Source organism: Ascaphus truei, chromosome 2 (assembly GCF_040206685.1).
Source record: "Ascaphus truei isolate aAscTru1 chromosome 2, aAscTru1.hap1, whole genome shotgun sequence".
In the NCBI taxonomy this organism is placed as follows: Eukaryota; Metazoa; Chordata; class Amphibia; order Anura; family Ascaphidae; genus Ascaphus; species Ascaphus truei.
Window position 1 is genome coordinate 35,231,600 of NC_134484.1, and position 27,397 is coordinate 35,258,996.

General features: G+C 45.8%; 1 protein-coding gene across 11 annotated transcripts in view; it reads left to right on the top strand.

Moving 5' to 3' along the window:
• Positions 1-27,397, top strand: part of CYRIB (CYFIP related Rac1 interactor B) — a 166,363-nt gene that overhangs the window by 119,288 nt on the left and 19,678 nt on the right. For 7 of the 11 annotated variants that reach the window (XM_075582044.1, XM_075582024.1, XM_075582033.1 and 4 more), the window contains 2 exons: positions 11,036-11,074; positions 20,198-20,280. In XM_075582044.1, the coding sequence (XP_075438159.1) occupies positions 20,208-20,280 (73 nt within the window). In that variant the 5' untranslated portion in view covers positions 11,036-11,074; positions 20,198-20,207. Of the gene's footprint in view, positions 1-11,035; positions 11,075-19,017; positions 19,101-20,197; positions 20,281-27,397 lie in introns of all 11 variants that reach the window. The other 4 variants (XM_075582056.1, XM_075582040.1, XM_075582062.1 and 1 more) reach the window with 2 other exon arrangements.

Sequence of the window (27,397 nt, forward strand, 5' to 3'; positions counted from 1 at the left end):
AACGGCAGTTTGCGCATGCGCCTGTCGGCACGTCCTGAACCGGCTCCCGACCTGTACCGGAGTTCTGTGCAAGCGGGGATACTACAGTACAGTACATCGAGGCTGTGAATGTCATCTCTGTAAGCCAAGCTGATCGAGGACCTGAGTAAGGAGGGGCAGAATTGTAAAACATTGAACATACTGTTTTCACCTGCTTCAAACTCCGAGCCAGTGTCGTTACTCGCTGAGCCGCACCTTCTCTACACTCCCTGGCCGGTCTTTATCTTGCTTGTATCTTAATTTAATCTAATGGTTGATGTGGCATTCTCGTAAATGTTATTTGTAATATCAAAGTACGCTTCCTTTGTCGTCTTAATGTCTTTAGAACCACTAAGGTGTAGATAGGATTCATAAACTTAAAAAAGCATTTGATTCTAAGATTAGTGTTAGATTGTTTTCATTACTTTGGGAAATATCCTCTTGTATGATTTGGATGTGGTCCATTGTGTTGCATCCACTGTGGAATCCCGCTGGTTCTGTAGTGAAGTCCTGGGTCTGTTGCAGCCGATTAGTGCGTATCTTCTACAAATCTGGTAAATTATTACTACCCCGGGTGATTTCTAGTAATATTTTTTATTTGAATAAATACACAAAATACTTGTGTAATTATATGATACTAAAGTATTAAAAACAATGATTCTACTTCTCACTTCACACACCAACAACAAGCACAATTATATTAATGTAAAGACATAGATATCATATATAAACAAAAGATTAAAAAGGTGTGCTTCTCATGGGACATGGGGAGTCCAATTCCATTTTAGTAATACTAAAGATAGTGGTTGTGTGTTAAATAGATGGCATATGTTCCTTGTTTTCTTATGCTTTATTTTGGGGTCAGTATTGTTAAATCTTCTGATGGAGGCTGTGTGTGTATTGTGGGGAGGGGGTGATTTACTTTATCTGCTCTCTCTTGGGTGACATCCGTGTGTGTTGCACAGGCAGAGACCCCCGGCACTCCCACCATATCCTCCATCGGACTCAAAGTAGGCAGTTTAAGGATGGGAGAAACTTGATGGACATTTATTGGTAATTTTGTAGTTAAAAAAAAAAAGGCGCTTCATTTACAAAGAATATTTGCTTTAAGGATGATTAAAACTTTTTGTGGAGGCCAGTTACGTAGCCAAGTTGTTAACAATATAGATCTTTTGTCAGGTAAGGGGAACTTGCCCCCGAGATGGCACAATGGCAGACCTGGCACAGTTCTTCTTGTTTAATTACAAGCTGTTATTCTAGGTGGTGGCCTCAAGACTTCTAACAGTAACATGTCTCGTTTGTGTTTGACATTGTCCCAGCCATGTGTTACAGATCGCTGTTCTTCTAATTCATGTTAAAATACGGCTTCAGGGCCAACTTCTTAACTACTCCTGTGCCGGATCTGCTGCCTTCACGACGTGACTGTTCTTGGCCGTCTTGGTCTTGGTTCCATTCCCGGAATAGGGCACGGACAGGGGTTTTATTTGAAGTGTTCTTCTTTTTCTGCAGCTTACTGTGTATTCTAATTTGGCATGTTATTGTACTCTAAGAAGGGATAGATTAGTTACTGTGTCATACACTGCAATACACCATGTACCGCGCAGTAACTGCCATGTGGTCCTCCGATTTGACGCCCCTATGGCCTGTCCGTCTGCGTTATATTTCCAGCAGTGCATGGTACGTTTCCAGTCACCGTGATTGTTTGATTTATTGTTGGTTGTTCTTAACACTTCTGCCACCTAGAGGCCATACTGTGAAGTTCCTGACACCAAGGTGAACGGAGTGGTAAGACAGGCTCACAGGTGGAGCTGCATGCCAAGACCTGCCATGCAGCTGTGAAGAACAATATGTATCCGAGTTGCCCTCTGGATATTCTTGTGCTCCGTAGCATTGAAATTAGCAATGCATTGCAAGTCTCTGACGCTGAAGCGGTTAACCCTTGTGGATTCCTAGAAATGTCAGTGATATCACCACTATCCTCATTGCTGTTACGTGGTCATCCTGCTCAGACCATTCATATTTTAGTGTTGTGGACATGTCTTACACTGCGATTTTTCTTCCTTTGTATTTATTTAACCAGGTTATTGCCGAGGGTGGTTAAAAAAAGTCTTAATTCTTTTTCCAAACATTCTTGTTGGTTCAAGAAAAGAATCGACTTGCGCACATTCCCCAGATAACTTTTGTAGGCATTTACTGTACGGATGTTGCTTAAAACCCGGCCAAGTCCTCACTATAGAATCTGCAATGTATTAGTGTGTTGACAAATTCCTGGCAGGCGGTGGGCCTTTTGGCACGTGCTGAAGTTTGTGAGCTTCCACGGATATGGCACAGCAGAGCGATCTGACGGTTGCCCAGAATCTGGAGATATGTCAATGTCTGTAAGATATTACGTTGACGTTGCTGCTACTGTCTGGCCTTGATAGGAGCTGTAAGGTGAAATAGAAGCCCCCCCCAATTCCAATATTGAAGAGCTGCCCCTGGGGTGATCATTCTCCCCCTGAGAGAGAGGAATAGGCAGTGGCCGTGTGCAAATCAGAAATTAGCCTTGTGCTGCAGATCGTTTCGGTCCTAACGTGGATCTTTCTCAAGAGCCTACAGCAAGGTTAACCAGGCTTTAATGAGGGCAGTAGATATTGTAGGTTCCCTGTGTGTTACAGCATTTTCTATACTCCGGCTCAGAAGACTAGATTTGTCAATTGCTAGCGGCACTTTAAATTATGAACCAGCCACTGGAAAAGATTAGTTAACTGTATTTCTATATATTGATGCATTTGAAAGTCAGGCAAGTCGACGCATACAGTTGCACATCTCATTAATGCACGGGTTGTGTAAATGCAAGCGGGGGGGGGAGTCGGGAGGGGTACTCCAGTCCTCAGGGCCCCCACCAGGTCAGGTTTGCAGGATATCCCTGCTTCAGCGTGTGAATGCACTCAATATATTATCACGCATAAACAGTGACACAGGACATGAGACTAGTGGTATATATTTACCGAATCGGTGAGTGTGAAATCTCAAGGAATATATAAGGTCCATGAAGAGACACAGTAACCCTGAAGGTATGCGCTAGTGGGCATGAACCCACCCCTCAAGACCTCATTGGGGTAGTCCCTTGACCACTATTGTAATATGAGACACACTATATACTGCATATAGAACTATACTCACATTTGTGATGTACCTCTGTCATATGCCTCCTATTTGGGCGTGCTGCCAATAATTAGATTGGGAGAAATAAAAACAAGAATATGGAGCACCGCCAAGAGTGGGTCAAAAAGATGCATGAAAAATTACTTTATTGTAGCCATATTAAAAAAAGAAGTGTAGCAACCCTCCTACGCGTTTCGTGCGCAATTACACTTTGTCAAGGACTCCTTGATGGTGCAATCACGCACGAAATGCGTAGGAGGGTGGCTACACCTCTTTTTTTTAATATAGATACAATAAAGTAATTGTTCATTAATCTTTTTGACCCACTCATATTCTTGTGTTTGTTTTTCCCTGCTCCAGTACAGGTGGCTCTGTCTTTCACTGAGCCACTGATTGAGCCACCTGTGCTGAAGCAGGGATATCCTGAAAACCTGACCTGTTGGTGGCCCTTGAGGACTACCCCACCCCTGGTTTAAATCATGTTTTGATTGCCTTAAAGACTAGTATTCTTAATTTAAAAAAAGAGTTTGAAATGTTCCCCTTGTTTTCATTTGCACAAAGGGATCTTGAAAAGGAGGCAATTGTCATGCAAGTAATCTGATCTGAAGGTGCAATCCCACGCAGCCAGGCACAATTCCACCCTATCATCTAGTTGGCTTCCTTAAACAAATCTAACCATGCAAATAGCAAATGGTTGGCTTCTTTTATTTCTTTGGAAAATAATGACAAATATGGCATACATTCATACCCCGGTTTAAGGACACTCACTTTAAGTACACTCGCGAGTAAGGACATATCGCCCAATAGGCAAACGGCAGCTCACGCATGCGCCTGTCAGCACGTCCTGAACAACAATACCGGCCCCCTACCTGTATCGGAGCTGTGCGCAAGCAGGGAGACTATAGAGCCTGTTACACATGTGTTATTTACATCAGTTACGCACATATATGACGATTACAGTACAGTATATGCATCGATAAGTAGAAAAAAGCTAGTGCTTCACTTTAAGTACATTTTCGCTTTACATACATGCTCCTGTCCCATTGCGTACGTTAATGCGGGGTATGCCTGTATACAAGCGGCCTCTGAATGGGAAAGTGTTTGTCGATCAAGTGTTTTCTGTGCCCGTAACCCATCCTGTCCTGATCAGAGAGCGAGTGAAGGTTAGGGGAACGGGGTGGGGAGAGATCCCCCCTCCCCACCCCCCCCCCGCTCAGCAAGTTTACATTCTAACATTAAAATCTGATTTACAAATACTTTGCGGTGTCCGAATTCAGTGAAAGGCATGAAACACCCGAAGACGACCCCTTAAACAAGCTCTGGTGTTAGCAGGCGCTGCCTCCGCCACTTGTTTTAGGGGTAACGTCTGGGTGTGTGCGATGTCTTTCCCTGAAATGTGACACCTGGAAGTATTCCCTAAACGCCCATCACCCGCGTATAATGTCCGGCATGGTTTGGTGAGCTCCGTTTCAGCAATGCGCTTCTCTATTTATAAAGCACATGGGTCTTAAAGTGTAGATAAGTAACAAGGCAAGCACAGAGACCTTGTGTAGGAGGAACTTGGAGGCACTGTGTTACTTTACGAGGAAGTAAAAGTCGGCTCCCGCACAGAGCAAGGCCCTGTGTCCCTGATAACGTGTTGCTACTTCACCAAGGTTTGGTTCTTCTTTGTTTATTAGCTGTAAATACCACAACACAAGCAGCGCAAGCTGAAGAGGTGCAAACAATGAAACTCAGTCCAACTTTGTTTGTGTGCAAATTGCTTTTAATTTGCCTTTTTGTTATTGTTATCCTTATGATGTGCCTGGCTGGGACCATCCAGTAATTTGGATTTTCTATGTTTATTAAGCTGACCTTTACCCTACTGGTTGGTTAAACAGTGTAGATCAGGGTTGGCCAACTCCTGTCTCCTCAAGGGCCACCAACAGCTCAGGTTTTCAGGATAATCCTGCTTCAGCACAGGCCTTTGAGCCACCTGTGCTGAAGCAGGGATATCCTGAAAACCTGATCTGTTGGTGGCCCTTGAGGACTGGAGTTAGCCACCCCTGGTGTAGATTAACAATATATATCTGTTTTTCTAAAAGTTGACAAACTTGTCTTGTTACAAATACTGATTAAAGACCATGCGTACCATGAAAAGTATTTGGCTACTAACGAAACGGGAGGGAGGAGGGGAACATGTGACCGGAGCAGGAGCGTTGCTATTGGACAGCCGGGGAGGAGCTGCACCGGAAGTCGAAAGTCGTGCTCCTCCCTGGCTGTCACGTGTTCCTCTGTTCCCACCGGCACCGACTGAAGGATGTCATCCTCTGTCCCCACCGGATGGAGAATGACATCCTCCGCTGCCAACCCCTGAAGTATGTCCTCCGCTGCTCCCACCGCCACAAGGATGTCGCGGTGGTCCTCACGCTCCGCCAAAACCACAAACGTAAAAAAAATCCCTGGTCACTAGTATTTATTCATAAAATATTTTGGCAGGCAAAAATACACTGGGAGTGTGTGCCTCTCGTCTTCACATATGTTCTATGTCAAACCTGCATTACAAATTAGCTGTGTATGTTACTTTAGTTTCTGGCCGATCAGTGACTTGGCCACTTTAAAACACCCATCCTGGACCTCGGTTTCACACGTAGGGACAGACCTTTTGTGCATCAACCTCTTCTTTCCTGAGCACCTTCAGGATGCCCGGCACACACCCCTGAAAGTGAAATACAGGCATACCCCGCATTAACGTACGCAATGGGACCGGAGCATGTATGTAAAGCGAAAATGTACTTAAAGTGAAGCACTCCCTTTTTTCCACTTATCGATGCATGTACTGTGCTGCAATCATCATATACGTGCATAACTGATGTAAATAATGTATTTGTAACAGGTATAGTCTATAGTCTCCCCGCCTGCGCACAGCTTGGTACAGGTAGGGAGCTGGTATTGCTGTTCAGGACGTGCTGACCAGGCGCATGCGTGAACTGCCGTTTGCCTATTGAGCGATTTGTCCTTACTCGCGAGTGTACTTAAAGTGAGTGTCCATATACCGGGGTATGCCTGTACTACATGGCCCTCACGGTAAAAGTAGAGAAGGGACTTAGCCCTATACACTCTCCCCTCAACCTGTAAAGTGCCCTAATCGCTTACCTGGCACACCTCAGGCCTTTATGACGTAGCAGCTGCGGCGCCGTAGGCACTTACTCATTTTATAGGGGCAGGTCGGGTGTACTGTATGATCCAAACGGAAGTCCACTTCCATTCCCGGCATCCCAGAACCTCTGATCAGCATTCACGTTGCTGCCCACGCATTGCATGAACCTCGGGTTGAAGTGTCCCAAGTCACCAGATGTTATCTTCTGAATCTTTCATATCATATCTTGATTTTGGCTATCTATTTCTTCAATAGAATTATTCAATGATCATCCTAACGTTCCCATACATTTCATATGCTTGTGTGTTAGTAGTTGGGCATCTTTGTGTCTTATGTCATTTTACTGCCATTGTATTTTGTCCGCTACGTTTTGAGAATATGAGCGGTTCTTGAAATCTTGGTTCTATATGGACTTTCTCCCTCAACTCCATGTCTATCCCCGCTCCCCATACTGAGATTGCTGGTGATTTTGTAATGATACATTTTCCCAGTTGAAGTAAGATTTAAACATTGGGTGCTGGGGAGCCGGTTTGTTAGCCTTATATCACGTTTTATATTGGTTGTCGGTAATCCTGGCCCCCCACTTTTTAATGCTCATCATGCGCCTGCTGACGGATACATGGCTCAGGCACTGAGCAGTGCATCCCTAGAAATCCTCTCCGTATATGCCTGAGCGAGATACTGTGCATGTGTGCAGGCCGAGCGCCGGAAGTGACAGCAGCTCCAGGGGAAGCATGGACATGCTGATTGGGCTGTGATTTTAATCAGTACTTGTGAGTGCATATATGGCTTTCTACCTTGAATGTACAAGGATTTAAAGGTCTGTGTGCGCGTGTGTGTGTGTGCGCGTGGCTGTGTGCGCGCGCGTCTGTGTGCGCGCACGCGCGTTTGTGTGTGTGCGCGTGTGTGTGCGCGCGTGTCTGTGTGTGTGCGCGTGTCTGTGTGTGTGCGCGTGTCTGTGTCTGTGTGTGTGCGTGTGTCTGTGTGTGTGCGCGTGTCTCTGTGTGTGTGTGTGCGCGTGTCTGTGTGTGTGTGCGCGTGTCTGTGTGTGTGTGCGCGTGTCTGTGTGTGTGCGCGTGTCTGTGTGTGTGCGCGTGTCTGTGTGTGTGCGCGTGTCTGTGTGTGTGCGCGTGTCTGTGTGTGTGCGCGCGCGTGTCTGTGTGTGCGCGCGTGTCTGTGTGTGTGCGCGCGGCTGTGTGTGTGCGCGTGTCTGTGTGTGTGTGTGCGCGTGTCTGTGTGTGTGTGTGTGTGTGTGTGCACGTGGCTGTGTGTGTGCGCGCGTGTCTGTGTGTGTGCGCGCGTGTCTGTGTGTGTGCGCGCGTGTCTGTGTGTGCGCGCGCGGCTGTGTGTGTGCGCGTGTCTGTGTGTCTGTGTGCGTGTCTGTGTGCGCGCGCGTATCTGTGTGTGCGCGCGCGTGGCTGTGTGCGCGCGTGGCTGTGTGTGCGCGCGTGGCTGTGTGGCTGTGTGGCTGTGTGTGTGCGCGCGTGGCTGTGGGCTGTGTGCGCGCGCGTGGCTGTGTGCGCGCGCGTGGCTGTGTGTGCGCGCGCGTGGCTGTGTGTGCGCGCGCGTGGCTGTGTGCGTGCGCGCGTGGCTGTGTGCGTGCGCGGCTGTGTGCGCGCGTGTGCTCTTTTTTCCTCCCTTGCTGAAAACTACAACGAGACCTATATTTAAGGCTTGAAAATAACCTCACATATGCGGGTGCATAAAGAAACATTTGGAGCACCCCTAATCTAGAGCAGGGGTGACCAACTCCAGTCCTCAAGCGCCACCAACAGGTCAGGTATTAGCGATATCCCTGCTTCAGCACAGGTGGCTCAGTCATCTTGACTGAGCCACTGATTGCACCAGCTGTGCTGAAGCAGGGATATCCTGAAGACCTGACCTGTTGGCGGCGCTTGAGGACGGGAGTTGGTCACCCCGGGGTTAGACCTTCCATAGTGTAATTTTTTTTGACTCTTTATAAGATTGAGTTTGTAAAACATATAAAGTTAGGCTGTTTTACAGCTAATAATGGAATCCTACAGAACAATCCATGTTTGGTTCGGCCCGATTTATGAGTTGGTATCATTTTAAGCGTCGTCCTGACTGGGACCATATTTAGTAAGCGGTGCTTATCTGTAAGAAAGACACGTGTCATCGGGAAACTTCTTTCCTCCAAGTGAATGGGCTAGAAAATGTCTTGTCGTGGAGCAACACTTGGTAAACAAGGCCCAATATCTGTCCCACTGCTTCCAGCAAATGTGGTTCCTTTATTTTAACCAAAGAAACGGGGACATAATCTGCCTTCAGCCAAAACACTGACCGCTCATACTTCAGCCCACACATAACTCAAACTATATTGCATGCTCTGTGCACAGGCAGATTCGTCTCTCGCACACAACCAACGCTGTAGGGCTAAAATATCACATATTTATCTTTTTTTTTCTCTCTGCTTGACCAATTGTGGCTTTAGCTGCCTGTTAGAATTTTAAAAAGCGAAAAGAAAAAGTACTGGGTTTTCACATTAATACCAAGATTAGTTTTCACACAATCAGCAAGCAGCTAGCGAGAGCCTTGCAGTGTCACACTTGTGTTGACGCTTAACTAACAGATAAAATAGCAAATCCCCCTCTAGTTCTACAATAATCACCATTGTGGAAATAGTGACCCTCTTCATTGCGATGATGTGCTTGTGACTGCAATGGAAATGTCATTAGGAGCTTAGCTATAGATTTTAAATGCTTGGAATTTCAAATAGCCCCAAAAGTTAAACAATGCTTGTATTATTTTAAAGAAAATACAAATACCCCTTGTGAGCACATTCACATGTCTCAGACCGGTCTGCAACCTTGCTTTTCCCCATTATCTCTTGGCATACAGCGTTTCCACTGCAGCCAGGGATTCTGGGTTAATGACATGCAAATTAGCACGCCGTGTCACCTTTTGCTTCTAATCCCCTTTTAACACGGATCCCTGTAAGGATATGCCTGCCGTATTACACAGCGCTTCAGCCCAACCTGAGTAAGTCTGCGTCCACAGTGCCGCTGTCGGCGCAATGAATGCGAATGTGTCCGGTCATGCTCATGCGGCGCGCCCGCACGCTCGCGGGTGTTAGGCGCTTGCCGAGACACATTAAATTGTCTTCCAGACGCGCCGAAGGGTCAGGTGACATCCTCAACCATTCAGCGCCAGTCACTGCTCGGCCGAGCACTCGTGCTTGGAGAGTTGGTGGCGTCACCGTGGCCGCAGCCTAATACGGCATGCATATGCTTGCTCATTTACATGTCATTACCCAGAATCCATGGCTGCAGTTGATGCATTGTATACAAATATACCCACAAGTGGTATTTTTATTTGCTGTACGGGGATAGGGTTTCTATCACTTTACTACTCACCATAACTTCTTTTTGTGTTGTTATTTTAGAGGCGAATTCCTGTTTCCAACACAAATTGAGTTATTAGCAGAAAATGCCAAGTGCATAGAACCACCTGATAAATAGTAAATGTAATATTACATCCCCCCACCGCCCATCCCCCCACCTATTCCATCGCCAAACAGGTAAAACCACAACTATTTATTTAGTCCATCACAGAAGGTAAAGTGTCATTTTGGACTCTTGGTAGTCCCTTTTAAGCCCCTAATGCAGTATACCCTGTACTGCTTTTTAGTGTGTAGTAAATGACTCCAGTGGCGCCTCTCTTCCCGCCAAAATTCAGAGCTTACATCTTGATTACGGAAGCCTCCATTGTGTGTGTGTGTGTGTGTTCCCATATAAACAGCGCAATGACTATATGGTCAGATAGATGTGATTATATGCGCTAAAGACCTTACATCTTGTGTGAATTTTGAAGGTGTTTTTATCCTATAAAGAAGTTTTGTATTACCGGCGGCACTGGTGCGCTTTCTACTTCTTCCTGGCAAGGTTCCGCGTTGGTCAGCACACACTGAAAGAGTTTGCCACGGTTCTGGAGATGCTATAATATCACGGGGAAGATGTGAGAGCAGTAACCCCGGCCCAGGAGCTTCGATAGCAGCGCCCCCTCTCCAGTATTCTGCTTTAAGCTGTTAAGTGTGTGTGTCCCCAATAGCTTTACACACACACGTGCACACACATGTCCCAGTTGTGCCTGCCGTTAATGTGACGTATTGCTTGTGTTAAATATTGCGTGCTTTAAGAAACACACGTTTCTAGTTGTTCCTATGCAGCTGCATCTAATTCTGCTTCAAATATTATGCATGCGTTTGTGTGGCAGGGCCCACGGTTGGTGACCATTGTTGAATACTGACCTGTGAGTGCCATAGTGTGTTCATGCTGATTTGTTTGCTTATATTGTATAAAAGCTACCAGCGCTCCTCACTAATGTCAAACTAAGGGATACCTCCCACTGTGCTCGGACACCAGCCTTCTGCCCTAAAGATTGCTATATGGCTTCTATTGGCCACGGTTTCTGTTCTGGTCAAACTAAATGCTTTCTATGAACTTTATATTATCTATATCAGGCTATCCCTGCTTCAACACAGGTGGCTCAGTCTTCGACTGAAGCAGGGATATCCTGAAAACCTGACCTGTTGGAGGGACTTGAGTTGAGAAGCCCTGATCTATATGTGTATGTCATGCGGGGTGACGATGCAGTGCAGGAATACCCTACTCGCCCCTGATGTCTATACGTAAAAGGGACTCTCGCGATGTAATTGTGGCAGAGAGTGCAAACGGAGAATCCTTTCAAACCACGATGTTCCCTGTTTTGCAGGTTGGGCAGGTGAAGCGGCAGCACCAGCACTGGCAGTAGGTGAGCATTCTGCGTGATGTGCCGCTTGGGAATGGATTGTCCGCTGTCTGGGATGCCTGGATGGGAGAGTGTGTGGGTGTCTGTAAGAAGTCACTGGAGGTAGCAGTCTGCACTGCAGGATCTGTTCAGAAGATTCCTCGATGGCCGTGTTAAAGGTGCAGTCCTACGGAGCCGGGAAAAACACAACTTGTTGTGAACCATTTATCTTAATTGGCTTCCTTAAACAAATTAACTGGTAAATACAATGTTTTTCTTTTTGTTTTTTTGCTGCTTTTGTTTCTCTGGAAATTAATTGGCTTGAAAAATACTGACCTCTAATGTCTGAGCAGTCTATTTGGGGGGGGGGGGAGGGGGGATTAAAAAGGACAGCCAGTGAGTGAGGACAATACGATTGGGTTATTGTTCGTAACTTTTTTTCTCTCTTGAAAGTTTCAGGAGATCCGTGGTGAACATTTCCTAGATATGCTGATAAAGCAGTGTGGCTTAGATCTATGAGCCCCCTAGTTTAAATGTACCTCTTCCTCCTTTATCACTTAAATGTCTTATTACTACGTTTCCATTCTTCAGATAATAGTGAGCGCTAGTAAGTGGTTTTGACCACTGCAGGATAGTGTTTGATTGCCAATGTCAGCTGTGTGGGTTCTTGGGTAAGTAATTTTTTTTCTCACTACTATGTGTCATTTCCCGAATAAAACTTAATTGTGGGAGGATGAAAACGATCTTCTGTCTTAATGTACCAAGGTCTGTAGAAGGGTACAGTACTACTGTACTGTATTTGTTTTTTGAGCATACACTGCTTTCTCTAGAGCTACCACTAGAGGTCAGCATTGCCACACAATCTCGTCGTATTTTCACATATACAGCAAATAAAGATACTGTATATAACTTGTGAGCACATTCACGCCTCAGGCAGGTCACCAACATGCATTTTCCCCATTATCTCGTAGCATTGTGTTTCCCTGCAGCCAGGAATTGTGGGTAATGACATGCAAACGAGCGCTGAGTGTGTCAGGTTTCGCTTCTTGTCCATTTTCACATGGGCCCCTTATTCTCACGTATAAAACCGTGAACATGACTTGGGGGAGGAAAAAAAAAAACCTTCCCCCAGGCAAGCATCACGTTGGCATTTGAGAACACCAAATACCAAACGTCAGGTTGTTTCTATACAAATACAACACATTTCAGAAAGTGTTGATATTTTTTTTTTACATTTCCAGAATTTTTAGACCTTAAAACTGAAACCGACACAATTGTTAGTTTTGACAATTTTGCTTTTGTACTATTTTTCTGCCTATTTTAAATGTTAACTTCTCCAACCATATGCATTCCCCTTGCCAAAGTCTATGGTATAACCGGGACTGACACCGCACCTACTGTATGCGACCATCCCAAGCACTAAACTAACCTGACTTTTTAACTATCAATTATTGTTTCCGTTATTTGTTCATCCCATCCAGTGTTAATGTATCCTTTAGCTTTATATTTTGTTTGTGGGGGAGGGGGGGGGGGAGATCTGGGCTCTGTGAGAAATTGTGCGACTCTGTACTAATCACTGAATATTAGGGACAGTCGGCGTTCTTTCCCCAGAAGAGTTTCTAGCGATAAATTCTGTAGATAATCATATTTATGGTCGTGCTGCTTAGAACTGGTGGCGCGATTAAATGGTAGACTGGTGGTGTAACCGTATGTTGTGACGTAGGAACGCACGTCTCTTCTCTGCACAGGTTAGCGCACCTTGCGCCAGAGGGATTTAAATTGCATGTTGCTTCGCAGGGGTCCCTGAAGCTGTAATATGCTGTTGTACATCAATAGCGACCGGGTGCCTGGCTCTAGTTCAGGGGGTGGCCCTCTGCCGTCCTCAAGGGCCACCAACAGGTCAGGTTTTCAGGATATCCCTGCTTCAGCACAGGTGGCTGAGTCGAGCAAGGATATCCGTAACCTGCCTGTTGGTGGCCCTTGAGGACTGCAGTTGCCCACCCTTTTGACCCTGTGCTTGGCAACTGCAAAGCATCATTGACTTGTGTTAAATGGCTTCTGCATTAAGTAACAGTCCCCGGTATCACACTGCGACGCCGGTAGTATGAAGGGCGTGCGTGCAAAGTCTTGTTTTGAAACGCCGTATTTGCTTTCCGCCTGTCCAGTTTTGACAACGAGCTCGCCATCACACATCCCCACAAGGCTGCAGCGGGAGAAGTGATTGTAATGGGATGTGTCACTCCATATGTCTTACTCCAAATAACTAGGTCAAGTTTATAATCGTGCCCTTGGTGGGTCGGTCTCTCTTCTCAGAGCCTGCTCTCTGCGGCCTTTTGCGTTGTCCTGCAATACCTTGAATGGTACTAGAGGAGTATTCTAGTAATGGGCTGGGTGAATTTCCTAAAGAGAGATAGATATAGATATATACATTTTTTCGGGCAAGGTACATTATTTTGTGGGGGATTGCAAGTGTTCTGCCGTAGCGTAGAAGACTGCTGCTTTTGAAAGAGACATCTGAGGTTTTAAAAACTGTACACTATAATTCTGTGTATGGAAAAACTCCCACTTGTATCCCAACTTGCAAATTAATCAACACTAAAACCAATATGGCTTCTAGAAAGTTGCTTTTGCACAGGGATTAACTCTAACCTTTTACCTAAAGGGTGACAGAATATGGTTTGTCTACTGGAGCCAGGTACAATGACGAGCCATTTCCCCCCCCCCCCGCCCGCCACCCCTAGTTATGCGGGACAGTCCCTGTTCAGAGGAAGAAACAAACATGCAGACTGAAATGTACCACGCAGAACCGACACCGTAACCGCAGTGAATAAGGCCACGTGACGTGCACGTGGCTTCACACGCGCCTGTAGCTTGAGCCATTTGTGGCCATGGGGTAGAGACGTGCCGGGGAGGCGTGCGACGTCACGGTGCTGGTTCGCCCTCATTGGGTGAACCGCTCGCGTGACCCGGTCGTCACGCGACAAACAGAATTATCTGCGCACGGATGGGCGGCGCTTCTCGTCGCGCTCTATAGCCTGCCTCACAGAGGCACAGCATTTTGATGGCGCCTCACGCTCGCCATGGACGCGGCCTAGGTTTATCTTTCGGTTCAGACCACTGCCGTTTGGCAACATATATGTATTGTATATAGTGTAGTTGGAGTGAAGCGAAAGCATCTCTGATGTATTCGTATCTAGAGACGGGCGAATCTTTTTGGCGGATTTGGGTCGGTTACTCTGGTCCGCGGATTTCAGCGGATCACTGTCAAAAAGTGCAATTTTTGTTTTTTTTGCGCATTTTAAAATGAAATGAATCTGCGGATTGGATCCTACAAATCCGTCCGCGGGTTGTATCCAATGGCGGATTTCGTGAACGCTCGCGGTTTGAAACCTTCAAAATCCGCTCGCGGATTTTACACAGCGAGAAAGATTTTGGGGGTTAACGAAAATCCGGGAAACTGATTTAGGCGAATTCACCCATCTCTATTCATATGAGGTACAGTAAAGAATGATGTATTCTCTGCTCCTGCTTCAATCAGATAGCGGCAGTGAAACAATCAGCTGGCTGGACTGCCGAGATGCCAGGGACTCCTCGTGCACACACCCGTACGTGATGACGTCACCACATCCCTACGCGTTTCGTCACGCCTCGTGACTTCCAAACATCCACACGTTTTGGTCGGGTTACCCGAGCTTGTTCTGATACACGCCCCATTTCAATGTAGTTAGAAGCAGAAGGGGAGGTACGAGATTAACTGTATATTGCCCCACTAGTCCCATACCGAATCGGGGCCTCCGTGTTCTCACTACTGATATTTAAGGCGAAATCCTATACCATCTGAAAAGAAAGCTCACGTATTGGTTTCCCGAGTAATTCTAATGTGATCAGGTAGCTTCTTTTTTTCCTCTGTTCACACGTTTCCGTCATGGTGGACTCTTAAATCACTCACATTAACCCATATCCCTTTGCTCCTCTCCAATGCGTTAGCCCTAGGACACGGAAAACATAACAGCGCTGACGCGCATGCTCTCCTGCTCAAGCAGGATCTTTTTTTGTGTCCTTGCATAAGCGTCGGCGAGTGCGCTTGTGGGGGGCGGGAGGCGGTGCTAGCGAGTCACGGCGCCGACGTCACGAACTGCCATTTGGCTTTTGGCGGTCACGTGACCGGCCCTCCGCTTCCCTCAGCGGGAAAATAATTGTAGTGTCGGCTTCAATTCCACTCGCCACTGCGCGCCTGCGGAAGCGTCATCTAAAGCCGCACTAAGTATGGATGATGGGGGTAAGTGGCGCGGCTCAGCGCTGTCTTTTGGACCATGGCCCTGGCCTTGCGCTCCCCTCTAGCAGGGAAAGGGTTCATCTTATCACTACCATTAATCCGTGCCCTTGGAGAGACCTCCCCTTTAAGGTTCTGTAACTGTAGTGTTATAAGTTAATTCAACAATTTGCAGTACCTGTCACATTTTTGCACAGATTCCTTTTTGCCAGGTACATTACGGGGTAAGAACAGGCTGCTTGGCTTTAAACAAGTGTACAGGTCAGGTTTTCAGGATATCCCTGCTTCAGGACAGGCGGCTCAGTCTTAGACTGACCTGTTGGTGGCCCTTGAGGACGGGAGTTGGCCGACCTGGGTTTAAATGATGACGTAATAATCAGACTGGACACGTTTGTGGAGAAAATGACAGCCTGATATGCCATTATAATTATACGGTCACCTCCGCAGATAACCACCTCCCCGCTCTCTTCCGACTGCCGGCTTCACAGCTATTCACATTCGTAGGTCCCAACAGTTAACAAAGTTGAGCAGACCACTAGTAAAGTTGGACATGATTATTGGCGTTTCATTATTTATAGGCACTATAATACTTACTGCCCTTCCCCCCACCCCCACAAATACACTTACCACCCCTCAACCCCACAAATAAACTTACCTCTGGTTGCTGTTGCCGCCGCCCTGGTGCTCCCCAGCTGCTGCTGCCTCGTCCCACGCCAGGCGCCTCTCCCGCCGCTGCACGCCGTAGGCCGAGCCTGACTTCCGGGTGCACCCAGGTTGGAGAGAGTGTGTGTGTGTGTCCCAGCGTGGAAAGAGGAGACGGCAGCCGATTAGAGTCGGGAGCCGAGGCCTGGACTCTGGTTGCCGTCGCTGGGCCCCGGCTCTCCTCGGCTGCGGTCTCGTCCCACGCTGGGCCTCCCACCCGGAAGTCAGGCTCGGCTTCGGTTGAGCACCAGTAGGAGAGAAAGAGAGGCCCGGCGTGGGACAAGGCAGCACCTGCGGAGGGCCGGAGCACGGCAGCAGCAATCAGCGGTCCGACTGCCCGGCAGCTGGAGAGACCGAGCCCAGCTTCCAGTGCCGGCCCCCCCATCATGTTGGTGGCCCTGTATAGGTCTGTGAGGCTGTGACCGTTGTTACTTGTAAATAAGCAGCAGGACTGCAGGGGGGGATATTTGAAGACCCCAGAGTGCCCCCCGGGGGTAAGTTTGGGACTGTCCTGCTCCAGAATCACCTTGGAAAAGAACCTGCTGCTTTACATACCTATATGGACGGTTTCTAATAGTGATTGTAGATGTGACCTAATCGTCAATAGCAGAATATTAGAGATCCTTCATATATTTAAAGCAATAATACCCCACAATCCATTATAGCCTAGGGTGCTTTTGGAACAGGACCGTCCCCAGACTCATTTCGGGCCTCACGTTTTGAACTCCAATGTCCACGTTTGAAGTGTGTTTCCTCATCCTGTGTTTGAGGCATGGGAATGTGTATTTATTAACCCCTTCTGGAAACCTCAAGAGCCCCCACTTCCTGCAAGAAATATTCCGCTGCTGGCAGATGTTTATCAGGGGGCTGGTGACACAGGTGCCCTCATGTGTGGCCTGGGACTAGTTGGGGCTCTGAGCCCCCCCAGGCAGGTGCATAGCATGTGGCGGTGAAACGGTGGTCGGTTTAACCAACGTGTGTATTTATTTCTGTAGCACTCCTAAAGCAGTAGGTCTATTTCTTTGCATTGTAAAAGCTCATTGACTACAACATGCTATGTTTAGGATTGAATTTCCACTTGTTAACACATTCCCTGCTCAAGATGGAAGACATTGCACCACAGAACGGTCTAATGCTGGCCTATATTGTTAACGGGGTTTAGCCATTCTCCTGCTACATCCGCGCACACACACGCGCTGCGGTCCCATTCTGCCTATTCCAGTGAGCTTTCCTCATTTTAAGTGATTACATTTGTTGCAGGTTGTAAACCTTTCTCGCCACTTATCTAGACTCTGATAGGGATGGGGCTGGCTCAGGACTGCATTCATTTCCAGAGAAACAAAAGCATCCACCTCTTTGCATTTAGCATGTTTACGTTTGATGAAGGAAGTCAATGAGATTGTAAAATTGTTCACAAAAGGTTGTTGTTTTCTCGCCTGCTGCATGGGATTGCACCTTTAAGCTCTCTTTTTAAGGGATGAGTTTCTGCTTACCAAAGTAATTTTAATGATGTGCAAATGTTGTTTTTGTCTTTTGAACATACAAATGTGCGATGTTATGAACCTACTCAATACAGTACATTCAAACATATATCCATGTTGGTATCTCCCCTACATTGGCACCATAGAAGGCTTCTTGCCACACGACGGTGATGAAATAGCGTATTCGACAAGTAATGATTCCCTGATGTAGGAGCTTGCAGTGTAAGTTTAATTCGTGAGGCACAGGGAGATAGAGTAACTTTCTCAAAGCCACAAGAAATCACCGGGGTTTGAACTGGGCTTATCAACCTCAGAGTATGACCACCACCAAGACCTTTGTAATGACCGGCATTCCTGGAGGTTCCTGTAACGCAGCGTTCTCCAGGCACTGTTCATGCGTGAATGCCAATGGCTATTTGTGTATGTATTTTACATACAAATACACATTGTAATACACAGAGGATAAAAGTGCATTAGGTGCTATAACAAATGCCCCCCAATATTACAGGCCCCTTTAGCACAGTCAGGGTTAGGGATATGCAGCATATTTGTAGTTTGTGGCATTTCTAAAGCAGAAATGAAAAGACAACCAGCGTTTGCGGATGTTTTATGCAAATGAATAAGTGATGTACACAATATAGCACATGTTAAACAGGTGTGTAAAAAAATGTTACGTGTCCGACAAAATGTTTTCAGATGGATTTCACTCCAACGGTATTACACCGAAAGAGTTATGTTTTGACAATCAGTTGGCATTATTGATAATTAAATAGCAAAGACTTAAGCTCCTATTCACTGTGCCGTGACGCTGCTTCTCCGTGAACGCGAGGCCGTATGATCATTTATTGGACTTCAGCTCAAATGCTTCCCTGACACGGAGAAGCCGCTTTACAGCCTACTACAGGAGTTATGAACTCCAGTCCTCAGGACCCCCAACAGGCCCAGGCCTTAAGGATATCCCTGCTTCAGCACAGGTGACTCAATCAGCGGCTCAGTCTTTGACAGGGCCTCTGTTTGAGCCACCTCTGCTGAAGCAGGGATATCCTTTAAACCAGACCTGTTGGGGTGTTTTGAGGACTGGAGTTGAGAACCCCTGGTCTACTAAATAAAGGCCTCCATTGTAATGTAGGAATAATGAATGTGTCAACTGTTAACCCTTTGACTGCCAGAAAAGCCTGGCGTGCGTCGTGGAAGCGCCTCTGGCTCCTTTGGCTTTGAAGGGGTTAACATTTTAACCTGCCTTCCAATGTCCCCCACCTTTTTGACTTTTCAGATGTTTCCAGTTGTGTAATAACCCGGCTTTTGTTTTTGAGGGGGTGGAAGCAAACCCTTAACCCAGGACCCCCCCCCCCTCACCCCACCCCCCATCATTGGCAGCAACCCCACTGGCAAGATTCAGTTCCACCAGTGTGCACGTGCAGGAAACCACAGAGGAGCAGCGCGCACTAACTGTTCCCCAGGTTTCAGCTCCAATTACTGGAACTAAATGACTGTGCCATTTTTATTTTTAGGTTGGCTGGCATGGGTAATCTCATTAAGGTGCTAACCCGAGACATAGACCACAATGCATCACATTTTTTCTTGGATTTTGAAAGTAAGTCTGATAACCCTTCCACAGCTGGTGCATTTCGAAACGGTAACCCGTGCAGGCTGCTCATTCTCACCCCCACAGTGAATGCAAACGGGAAATATCAGTTTGAAAGAAAAAAAAAGCCACAATTTCGACAGGGTTGCATGATGTTTCAGCCGCGGCCGACACTTTCATTCTCCTGCCGTGCTTAGTTTTTTTTTTTTTCATGTGCAAAGTCATTGGGGTCCTTCTGTGATCCGCTATCTCCTCCTGTAGCGATGCAGGCTTCAAGGCCGGGTGGTGGGAAATTCTGTTTAACGGTCTGCAGAGGTGACTGTGCAGTGTAGCTGTTCTCACACCGAGCCAACACCTGAACGAGCAACGCTCAAAGGCCTGCTTCATCTCAAAAGCCACGAGTCCATTCACAAAGAGGTCTTACAATCGGGTTCCTCGCCACGACAATTGCACAACGATTTGAGGCCTATTTTAGTGCAGGTTTTAGGCTGTTGGCATTTAACGATTGCAATAGTTTAAATTACTAGATTATTTCGCTCTTCTAGCTCTTGTCTACATGGACATTGGAAGTGCCGAGCATCAAGACGCTCCAGGTTTAGGGACGGATGTTGAACGTTCTAAACAAGAGTGGCTAACTCCAAGCATGTCAGGTGTTCAGGATTTCTGTGCTTCAGCGCAGGTGGCTCAGTCAAAGGCAGGGATATCCTGCAAACCAGACCTGTTGGTAGCCCTTGAGGACCGGTGTTGGCCACCCCTGTTCTAAACCTACTCGTGTTTTTCTAAGATGGTGATAGAGTCGATATACTGTACAGTGCCACTGCGGACAAATAAATAAGGAATCGCCCACATGGAGGCTTTCATTCAACATCAGGGTCATCTAACAAAGGGGTGCGTGTGTGATGTGTCTCTATAAATACCCCACTGCTTTTACTGGATCCCACAGGCATCATGGGAATGAGGGACGACTTCTACAATGAGGGCCAGCATGTCTGCGCCCCCCCACCCCCCCTCTGAACTTACCTTCTCCTCCACCACTTTATCTTACTGCATTTGGGGTGTTCTGTCTGATAGACATGTTCTGTCTTCTCTCGTTCTTGTCTCGACAGGTACCTTAACATGGGAAACCTCCTTAAAGTTTTGACTTGCACAGACCTTGAGCAGGGGCCAAATTTTTTCCTTGATTTTGAAAGTGAGAATATGATTTTATATATCTATTCCTCTTCGCCTGCAGTAGACTGCATTTATCTTTCGCACTAAGTGTTTGTCTGCATCATGCCACTTGCTGTCTGTTCCGTGTTGATTTTCAGAGCTGTGAATTTGCTTCCATGTGGGACTAAATGTATGCGCTTTTCAGCTTTTTGCCTATGTACATGTCTCTTCTCTGTGTTGACTTGTGTCGATATTTGGTTGTGGAGGATGGGACGGGTGTCAGATGAAGATTCTGCATTTATTTTAATTTTTTTAGCTGCTGATTTTAAATGACATTTTACACATGTATTTACTGCAGCAGGAAATTAGAACACAGAGCTCAGGCAGGGCACATTTCACAGCTCCTTGTGTAATCGCAGGAAGTGATTTTATCCCGATTTCCTAAGTCCAAAGTCCATTGTGCAGGAAGTGAATGCATATAGCATGCTAACCACATCATTGGCAGAGAGTCCTGCAATGAGGCATTTGTAGGAACTTCTGGCAATATGTGTTTCCGACCATGCCGGCAGTGGAAAGGGTTAATAACCCCCCAAACAGATCACACACACTTCATTTGCAATCATCCATAGGTATTATTTGTATCATGGCATTTCCTCGCCCACTGAAGTCACATTTTAATGATGTTTGCATGTTACACACCAGAGCAGGGCTGCCTTGAACTTCAGGAATCCTGATTTTAAAACACCCCCCCTCCCCCCCAAATCATGGCTGCAAAGAGCTTTGGCATTGTTGGTGTTGGGATTAACAGATCCCCTTTTTTAAATGTTTATACTGCATTTAGTACATTTCCTTGCTGCCTTCATCAGCAGCACTCACACCATTACATGCAGCAAATATCTCTTCAGGAATCCTTGTATTAAAAATGAAACCAAACGGGTCTTACTATACACCACCACGTGGGCGAATACAAACTGATGTTACTCACGCAAACCGCTGGTTTGATATAATCAAGAACACACTTTGGGCAAAGAAAATGGCCTCATTCTGACGTGTACACAAGGTGAAGCACAGTACGCCTTAACTGCAGTACTTCCAACACAATCCAGTTATGGGGAAGAGTTTGGGGGAAATATTGAGTTGGCGAAGGGATGGAAATGATCATATGACTTCATTTTGACCATAGTAACATTCACACGTAGCACCTCTTGCCAGTGCGATCAGCCATCCTTCCTTCCATACCAAGTTATGATAACAATAGTAGCTACCTCTACTGTCGAGGTTGGTAATGGAGACATTGGTAATTGTTTTTGATGTCATTATATCCTGTGGCTACCAGGTGTTTAAAACATGGATTTATGCCATTATCTAAAATTCACACCACCTGTTATTGGAAGCTATTCATAGCTCTACAAATCAGAACCAATCATGTACAATTTAGATTGTTATACATTGGGACCTACAACTAATTTAAAGTGTTATTGGGAGGAAAAAAAAAAACCCTGCTTTTATCTAGCCCTTTAATTTTTGGTGCTGAAATGTATTTGCACCCTGGGGCCTAGTGCAAAAAATGGCACAGGTTGTCCAATGGGTTTAGTAGTCCCGGTTTGTCTCCTTAATGTTGCATGCTGACGTGCTCTCTAAGTAAGTTACCTGAGCTGTCATTTGCTGTGTGTTTCTCGGCTTCCCAGCGTTATACAAAATACTCGTCATTCATGTGTGGAGAAAATACCGATTTTGTAATTGATGAATATTAGGAATCTCACCTCCCGGTGTGGGAACTCACTCATTGCTTTGAGGCCTTAGAGTTGGGGCCATTTCTTGTCCTAATGGGATTAAAGAGAAATTACGTTTCTTATTATAAAACAAAATATATTTCGCATGTAGATTTGTTTAATGTAGGCTAAAGTGTATTCATCTGTTACGTGCTGTAATAGTACATTTTACCGGCCAAACCTCTAAATATAAACACTGACCGCTATAAGCAGTATGTATAGACCTATTTAATAACTGGTAGTGCACCCCGTAGAATAAACTAAACAAAGCCTTCCCAGTGGCAAAAACAACTATTCCACACTAGGAAGCAGTACGTCAAAATTATTACTCAATTTATTGGTAGTTTAAGATTTTGTTTAAAAAAAAAAAAAAAATCACGTCTCCAAGTCAAAAAGTGTTCTCACACACACACTCTCTCACTCACACTCACTCACTGTCACTCACACTCTCACACTCTCTTTGTGCAGAACTAGTTGTATATGTATGACCTAGCCTTATATGCAGCATATCCAATTTATCCACTGTCGGTACGGATTATAACTCGTATTAGCACTTGATAAATCTGCCCCATAGAGGGCAAGAAGAAATACTGATAGCACAGTCATAGAGCAACAGAACATCAAAACTGGGAATTAGGCTGTTCATATTCAATTGAAGAATCACCTTGGCAAGTCTGCTTATACGTACTCATGGGCAATGCCATAATGTCCATAGATCAAATACTTGCAGTTACAGTACATTAATCCAAACTCAATTGGCACAGCTGGAGTATCTCCCAGGTGTGGCCCAGCAGCTCCAGGTAACCACCATCCCACAAGGCCGTCGTGATGATGGACATAATCTATCTCATACACAAGCTCTGACAGGTGCTTTGCACGATCTTCAATAGGGGGCATGACAGTGTACGTTCTACATCTTTTTATGGATGTAATAGTTAACACACCATATTCAAATATAAACAGAACAAGAAATGAATACAAATACGTACAACAGAAAAATCAAAAACTATTCAGACACATTTTTAGATAAACATAGAAATATTAAGGCCCCCGATGTTGTATACGATCAAACAAATCCATCGACTTTTAAGCAGGATTTCTCCTTCTGACCCCCTTGAATAATACCTAGACTGACTATGTCGATAACCACACAAGTAATCCCTTTTGGAGAAGAGGCATGTGTGTAACACAAATGTTTTTCGACAATTTCTTTCCTCTAGCAAGCACTATTAATATGCTCCAAGACTCTTCTGCAGAATTCTCTTGTGGTCATACCAATCGATAAACCACCTCTTTGGTCTTACAGTTGTTGAATTCCCATGTAGCATAAACCATGGAGTGTGGTGTCCTAGGCAGAGCATATATTAACTCTCGCTCTCAAATACGATTTACGGTCTGGGTCCAAGCGAAGCACCTGTCTCTTTGTAAAACCCAAGCTTAAAAATGTCCAACCTGTATTGTATGTACCAATAAATCCCATATCTTGAGTACATTTTTATGGCCTAGCAATTGATTGCTATCTGCTCTCTATGCACGTGCAAAGTGGTCGATAACATATCAAGTTGTTGACAGCCATACAAAAACAAAACAAAAACCACGTACAACTTAATTTCCTAGCGCTTCCATATTTCTGTAATGTATCACTGCAATTTCCCCTAGGCCGGAGGAGCTGTAGGTGGGGAAGCCTTTGATCTGCCTTCTCTGGTGTAAGCTGGAAGGATATAAAATGTTATTAGCTTGTGTTGGCTTACAAAAAAGATCACCCAGTAAATTAGCATCATCCATTTTCTTGATAGTGACGTCTAAAAAAAAAAAAATTCGCAGAACAATTATTGCTGTCCAGAGTAAGCTTTTAAATTGATGTGGTTGCAAGCATCGAGGGTCTCCCTAAACCGTTCCTCAGCCCCCTGCCCAAGATATTGCCACTGCCACATAACAAGTATGCCCAAATACCAACTCCCTCTCCCACCAGCTAAGAAAGCACTAGCCATAAGAGGGAGCACAACTGTACCTCATTGCTGTTGCACTAAGTTGGACCGATATTTGAGTGGAGAAGGCACGCCAGGGGACTGATCAGAAAATGCTAAACGTTAGAGACGAAAGTTACTTTTTAAAGTGCATTTTACACCTTTCTCATAATGTATAAATATGCCATCTACAATAATCCAACGAAGGCAACACGTTTTTCTGATGTTGCATTTTAACCATATTTCTTCTTAATCTTTTTCATGAAATAAAACAATGTAAAAAAAAAAAAGTGCTTTTAAAAAGGAAAAAAAAAAACCACCTTAATTTATTCACACTGCCTTTATTTTGGTAATATCAACCATTTTTGAGATTAATGTATAAATGTACAGTTGGTCTAAAACATAGATTTTTGTTGAATATATAGTAAAGATAAGTGACAGCTGCCAAAATATATTACCACATTGTGGTTTACTGTATAAAGCTGGGAAGCGTTTGCGTAATTCAAAGAGTCTTTTTGTGTATTTTCCAAGTGCATGATGTTAACCTGGGTTATAGTGGGAGATGCATGCGACTCCTTAACACAAATCAAGCTCGATTACGCTGCTTCATTCAGTCTCCATGCTTTGTATTTTGCATCTGCTCGCAATGTGTGCCTGTATATCTTCCTCGTCCGACCTCCTCCTGCTTCTGTGTTTTGTCATTGGCAGTATTGTACCGATGTGCAGATAGACCATTTTAAATCGAGATATCTCACTTGGTTCGATCTATTATCAACACATTAAAATCAAATTTCCTAAAAAAAATGATGGTTATAATCCTTATTACATAGGCTCACTGTACAGTACATTTTCATAGTGGTCAGTATAAAGCCAATAGTGGCCGTTCTGGTCCTTAATCTATATTATTTTGTGTATACATCAGTGGTTTAGTTTGATTATATTACCTTTTTATTTTCAGTGCCAAATTACTTTTTCCACTGACCAGAAACCCTAATCTGTTACCATACTGAAGGTCCTGATTCTATGAATCTATGACTTAATGCCTCAGGACAACCGAGTCCATATAATTCAACTTTTAAACATTTTGGGAAATCAGCTGTGCACAGTGGCAAACCTGTGAGATGATAAAAAATAGCCAGACAAGTCTCGAATTCATGACTGATCTAAAAATGCTGCTGCATGTCTTGTTCTAAATCCATAATGCATGAACAGCTTTTATTTAATTCATAGTTTGCCTACTGTACCATTTTCTACCCATTTATGTTTTAATCCACATAGCAGTCTTCAGCAGCTTTCAAAATTCACTTGATATTGTTCGTGAAAAATGTTTGCCTGATCTGTCGAATTTTAATTGGTACCTTTTGTGTACATGCTTTATCTGCATGAACACAAAGGTACCCACAATTCTATTCAGACATCAGCATTTCATTAGCGCTTGGTGTACAAGTAATGTGCGAGTTACACAACAAAGGAATCGAAAATTAGCGGAACATACTTCTTAGTTGTATGGATTTATACAGATTTTATCACATCCACGAGGCACATGAATAATTAGGGTCTGATTCTTTTCACGTCCTGTCCCATATTCTTTCACGCTCTGTTTTCTCATCGCCCTGTTTGAAGTTCTTTCATCACATTATCGTTTTTCAGGGACCAGTGCCGACCACGTTAATCAGCTACAAACATTCTTGAGTTAGTGATAACATTCTGGGTACCATCCTGACATGCCTTCTGATATCAAAACCCAATACTTTTGCCTTCAATTAGGGTGCTTGATTTTTTTCCATTTACTTTTTAATATATCACTTTAAAGATACATTTATTCTTGTGTGTAAAAAAAACAAAAAACTGAAACAAATAAAAATGTGTTTGACACCTGCTTAATTAAGCAGTTTTTAGCAAACGCTCTGTCGCCTCTTATCATACACTGCTGCATATCACCAGTGGGTTTGAGCTACATGAATGCTTCTGGTGCAGTGGAGGAGTGAGGGCACAGATGTTGGGAAAGGAGCTGGGGCAGCTGTTGAAGGTGACCTTGAGTGGGACTTTGTTCTCCTCCTTTTTAAAGCTCTGAAGCGATTAGCATACTTTTGAGAGTAAATGCATCTTTAACGATACAATTCATCACACACAAAATGAAAACAACACATTGGGCCCCTAAAAACGTGTTTTGAGACTACACCAAATTTGCTTCAAATTTGTGTCGTATGTATCAAACGTGTTGCCACCCCCGACCTGGCCTTTTTAAGGCACAGCTTGAAAGGAGAAAAAGGGACGCTCAGAGGTGCAGGATTTCATACTGTACGTCTCTTAATCTGTGTCATATAACTCCTCTTGGTGACACGCCCCCCACCCCCCAAAAAAAGCTAATGCTGCGGCCACGCTGCTGCTGAGCGCGCTTGGCAAGATTACTTCAGTGATTCCCAATAAGTACGGCCACGCTCAAGCGGTGCTCGTGCACGTACGCTCTCCAAAGCTCAGCACTTGGAGAGACATGGAAATTTGATTTCCAAGCGTTCAGCAGGGTCACATGACCCTTCAATAACCAATGGGTAGAGAGAGACAGACACCGAATGGAGAGAGAGGGACAGACACGGAATGGGGAGAGAGGGGCAGACACGGAATGGGGAGAGAGGGGCAGACACTGAATTGGGAGAGAGGGACAGACACTGAATTGGGAGAGAGGGACAGACACAGAATGGGGAGAGGGGGGGGGGCAGACACGGAATGGGGAGAGGGGTGGGGGGCAGACACGGAATGGGGAGAGGGGGGGGCAGACACGGAATGGGGAGAGGGGGGCAGACACGGAATGGGGAGAGGGGGCAGACACGGAATGGGGAGGGGGGGCAGACACGGAACGGGGAGAGGGGGGCAGACACGGAACGGGGAGAGGGGGGCAGACACGGAACGGGGAGAGGGGGGGCAGACACGGAACGGGGAGAGGGGGGGCAGACACGGAACGGGGAGAGGGGGGGCAGACACGGAACGGGGAGAGGGGGGGCAGACACGGAACGGGGAGAGGGGGGGCAGACACGGAACGGGGAGAGGGGGGCAGACACGGAACGGGGAGAGGGGGGGCAGACACGGAACGGGGAGAGGGGGGGCAGACACGGAACGGGGAGAGGGAGGGCAGACGGAACGGGGAGAGGGGGGGCAGACATGGAATGGGGAGAGGGGGCAAACACGGAATGGGGAGAGGGGGGGCAAACACGGAATGGGGAGAGAGGGGCAGACACGGAATGGGGAGAGAGGGGCAGACACGGAATGGGGAGAGGGGGGCAGACACGGAACGGGGAGAGGGGGGGCAGACACGGAACGGGGAGAGGGGGGGCAGACACGGAACGGGGAGAGGGAGGGCAGACGGAACGGGGAGAGGGGGGGCAGACATGGAATGGGGAGAGGGGGCAAACACGGAATG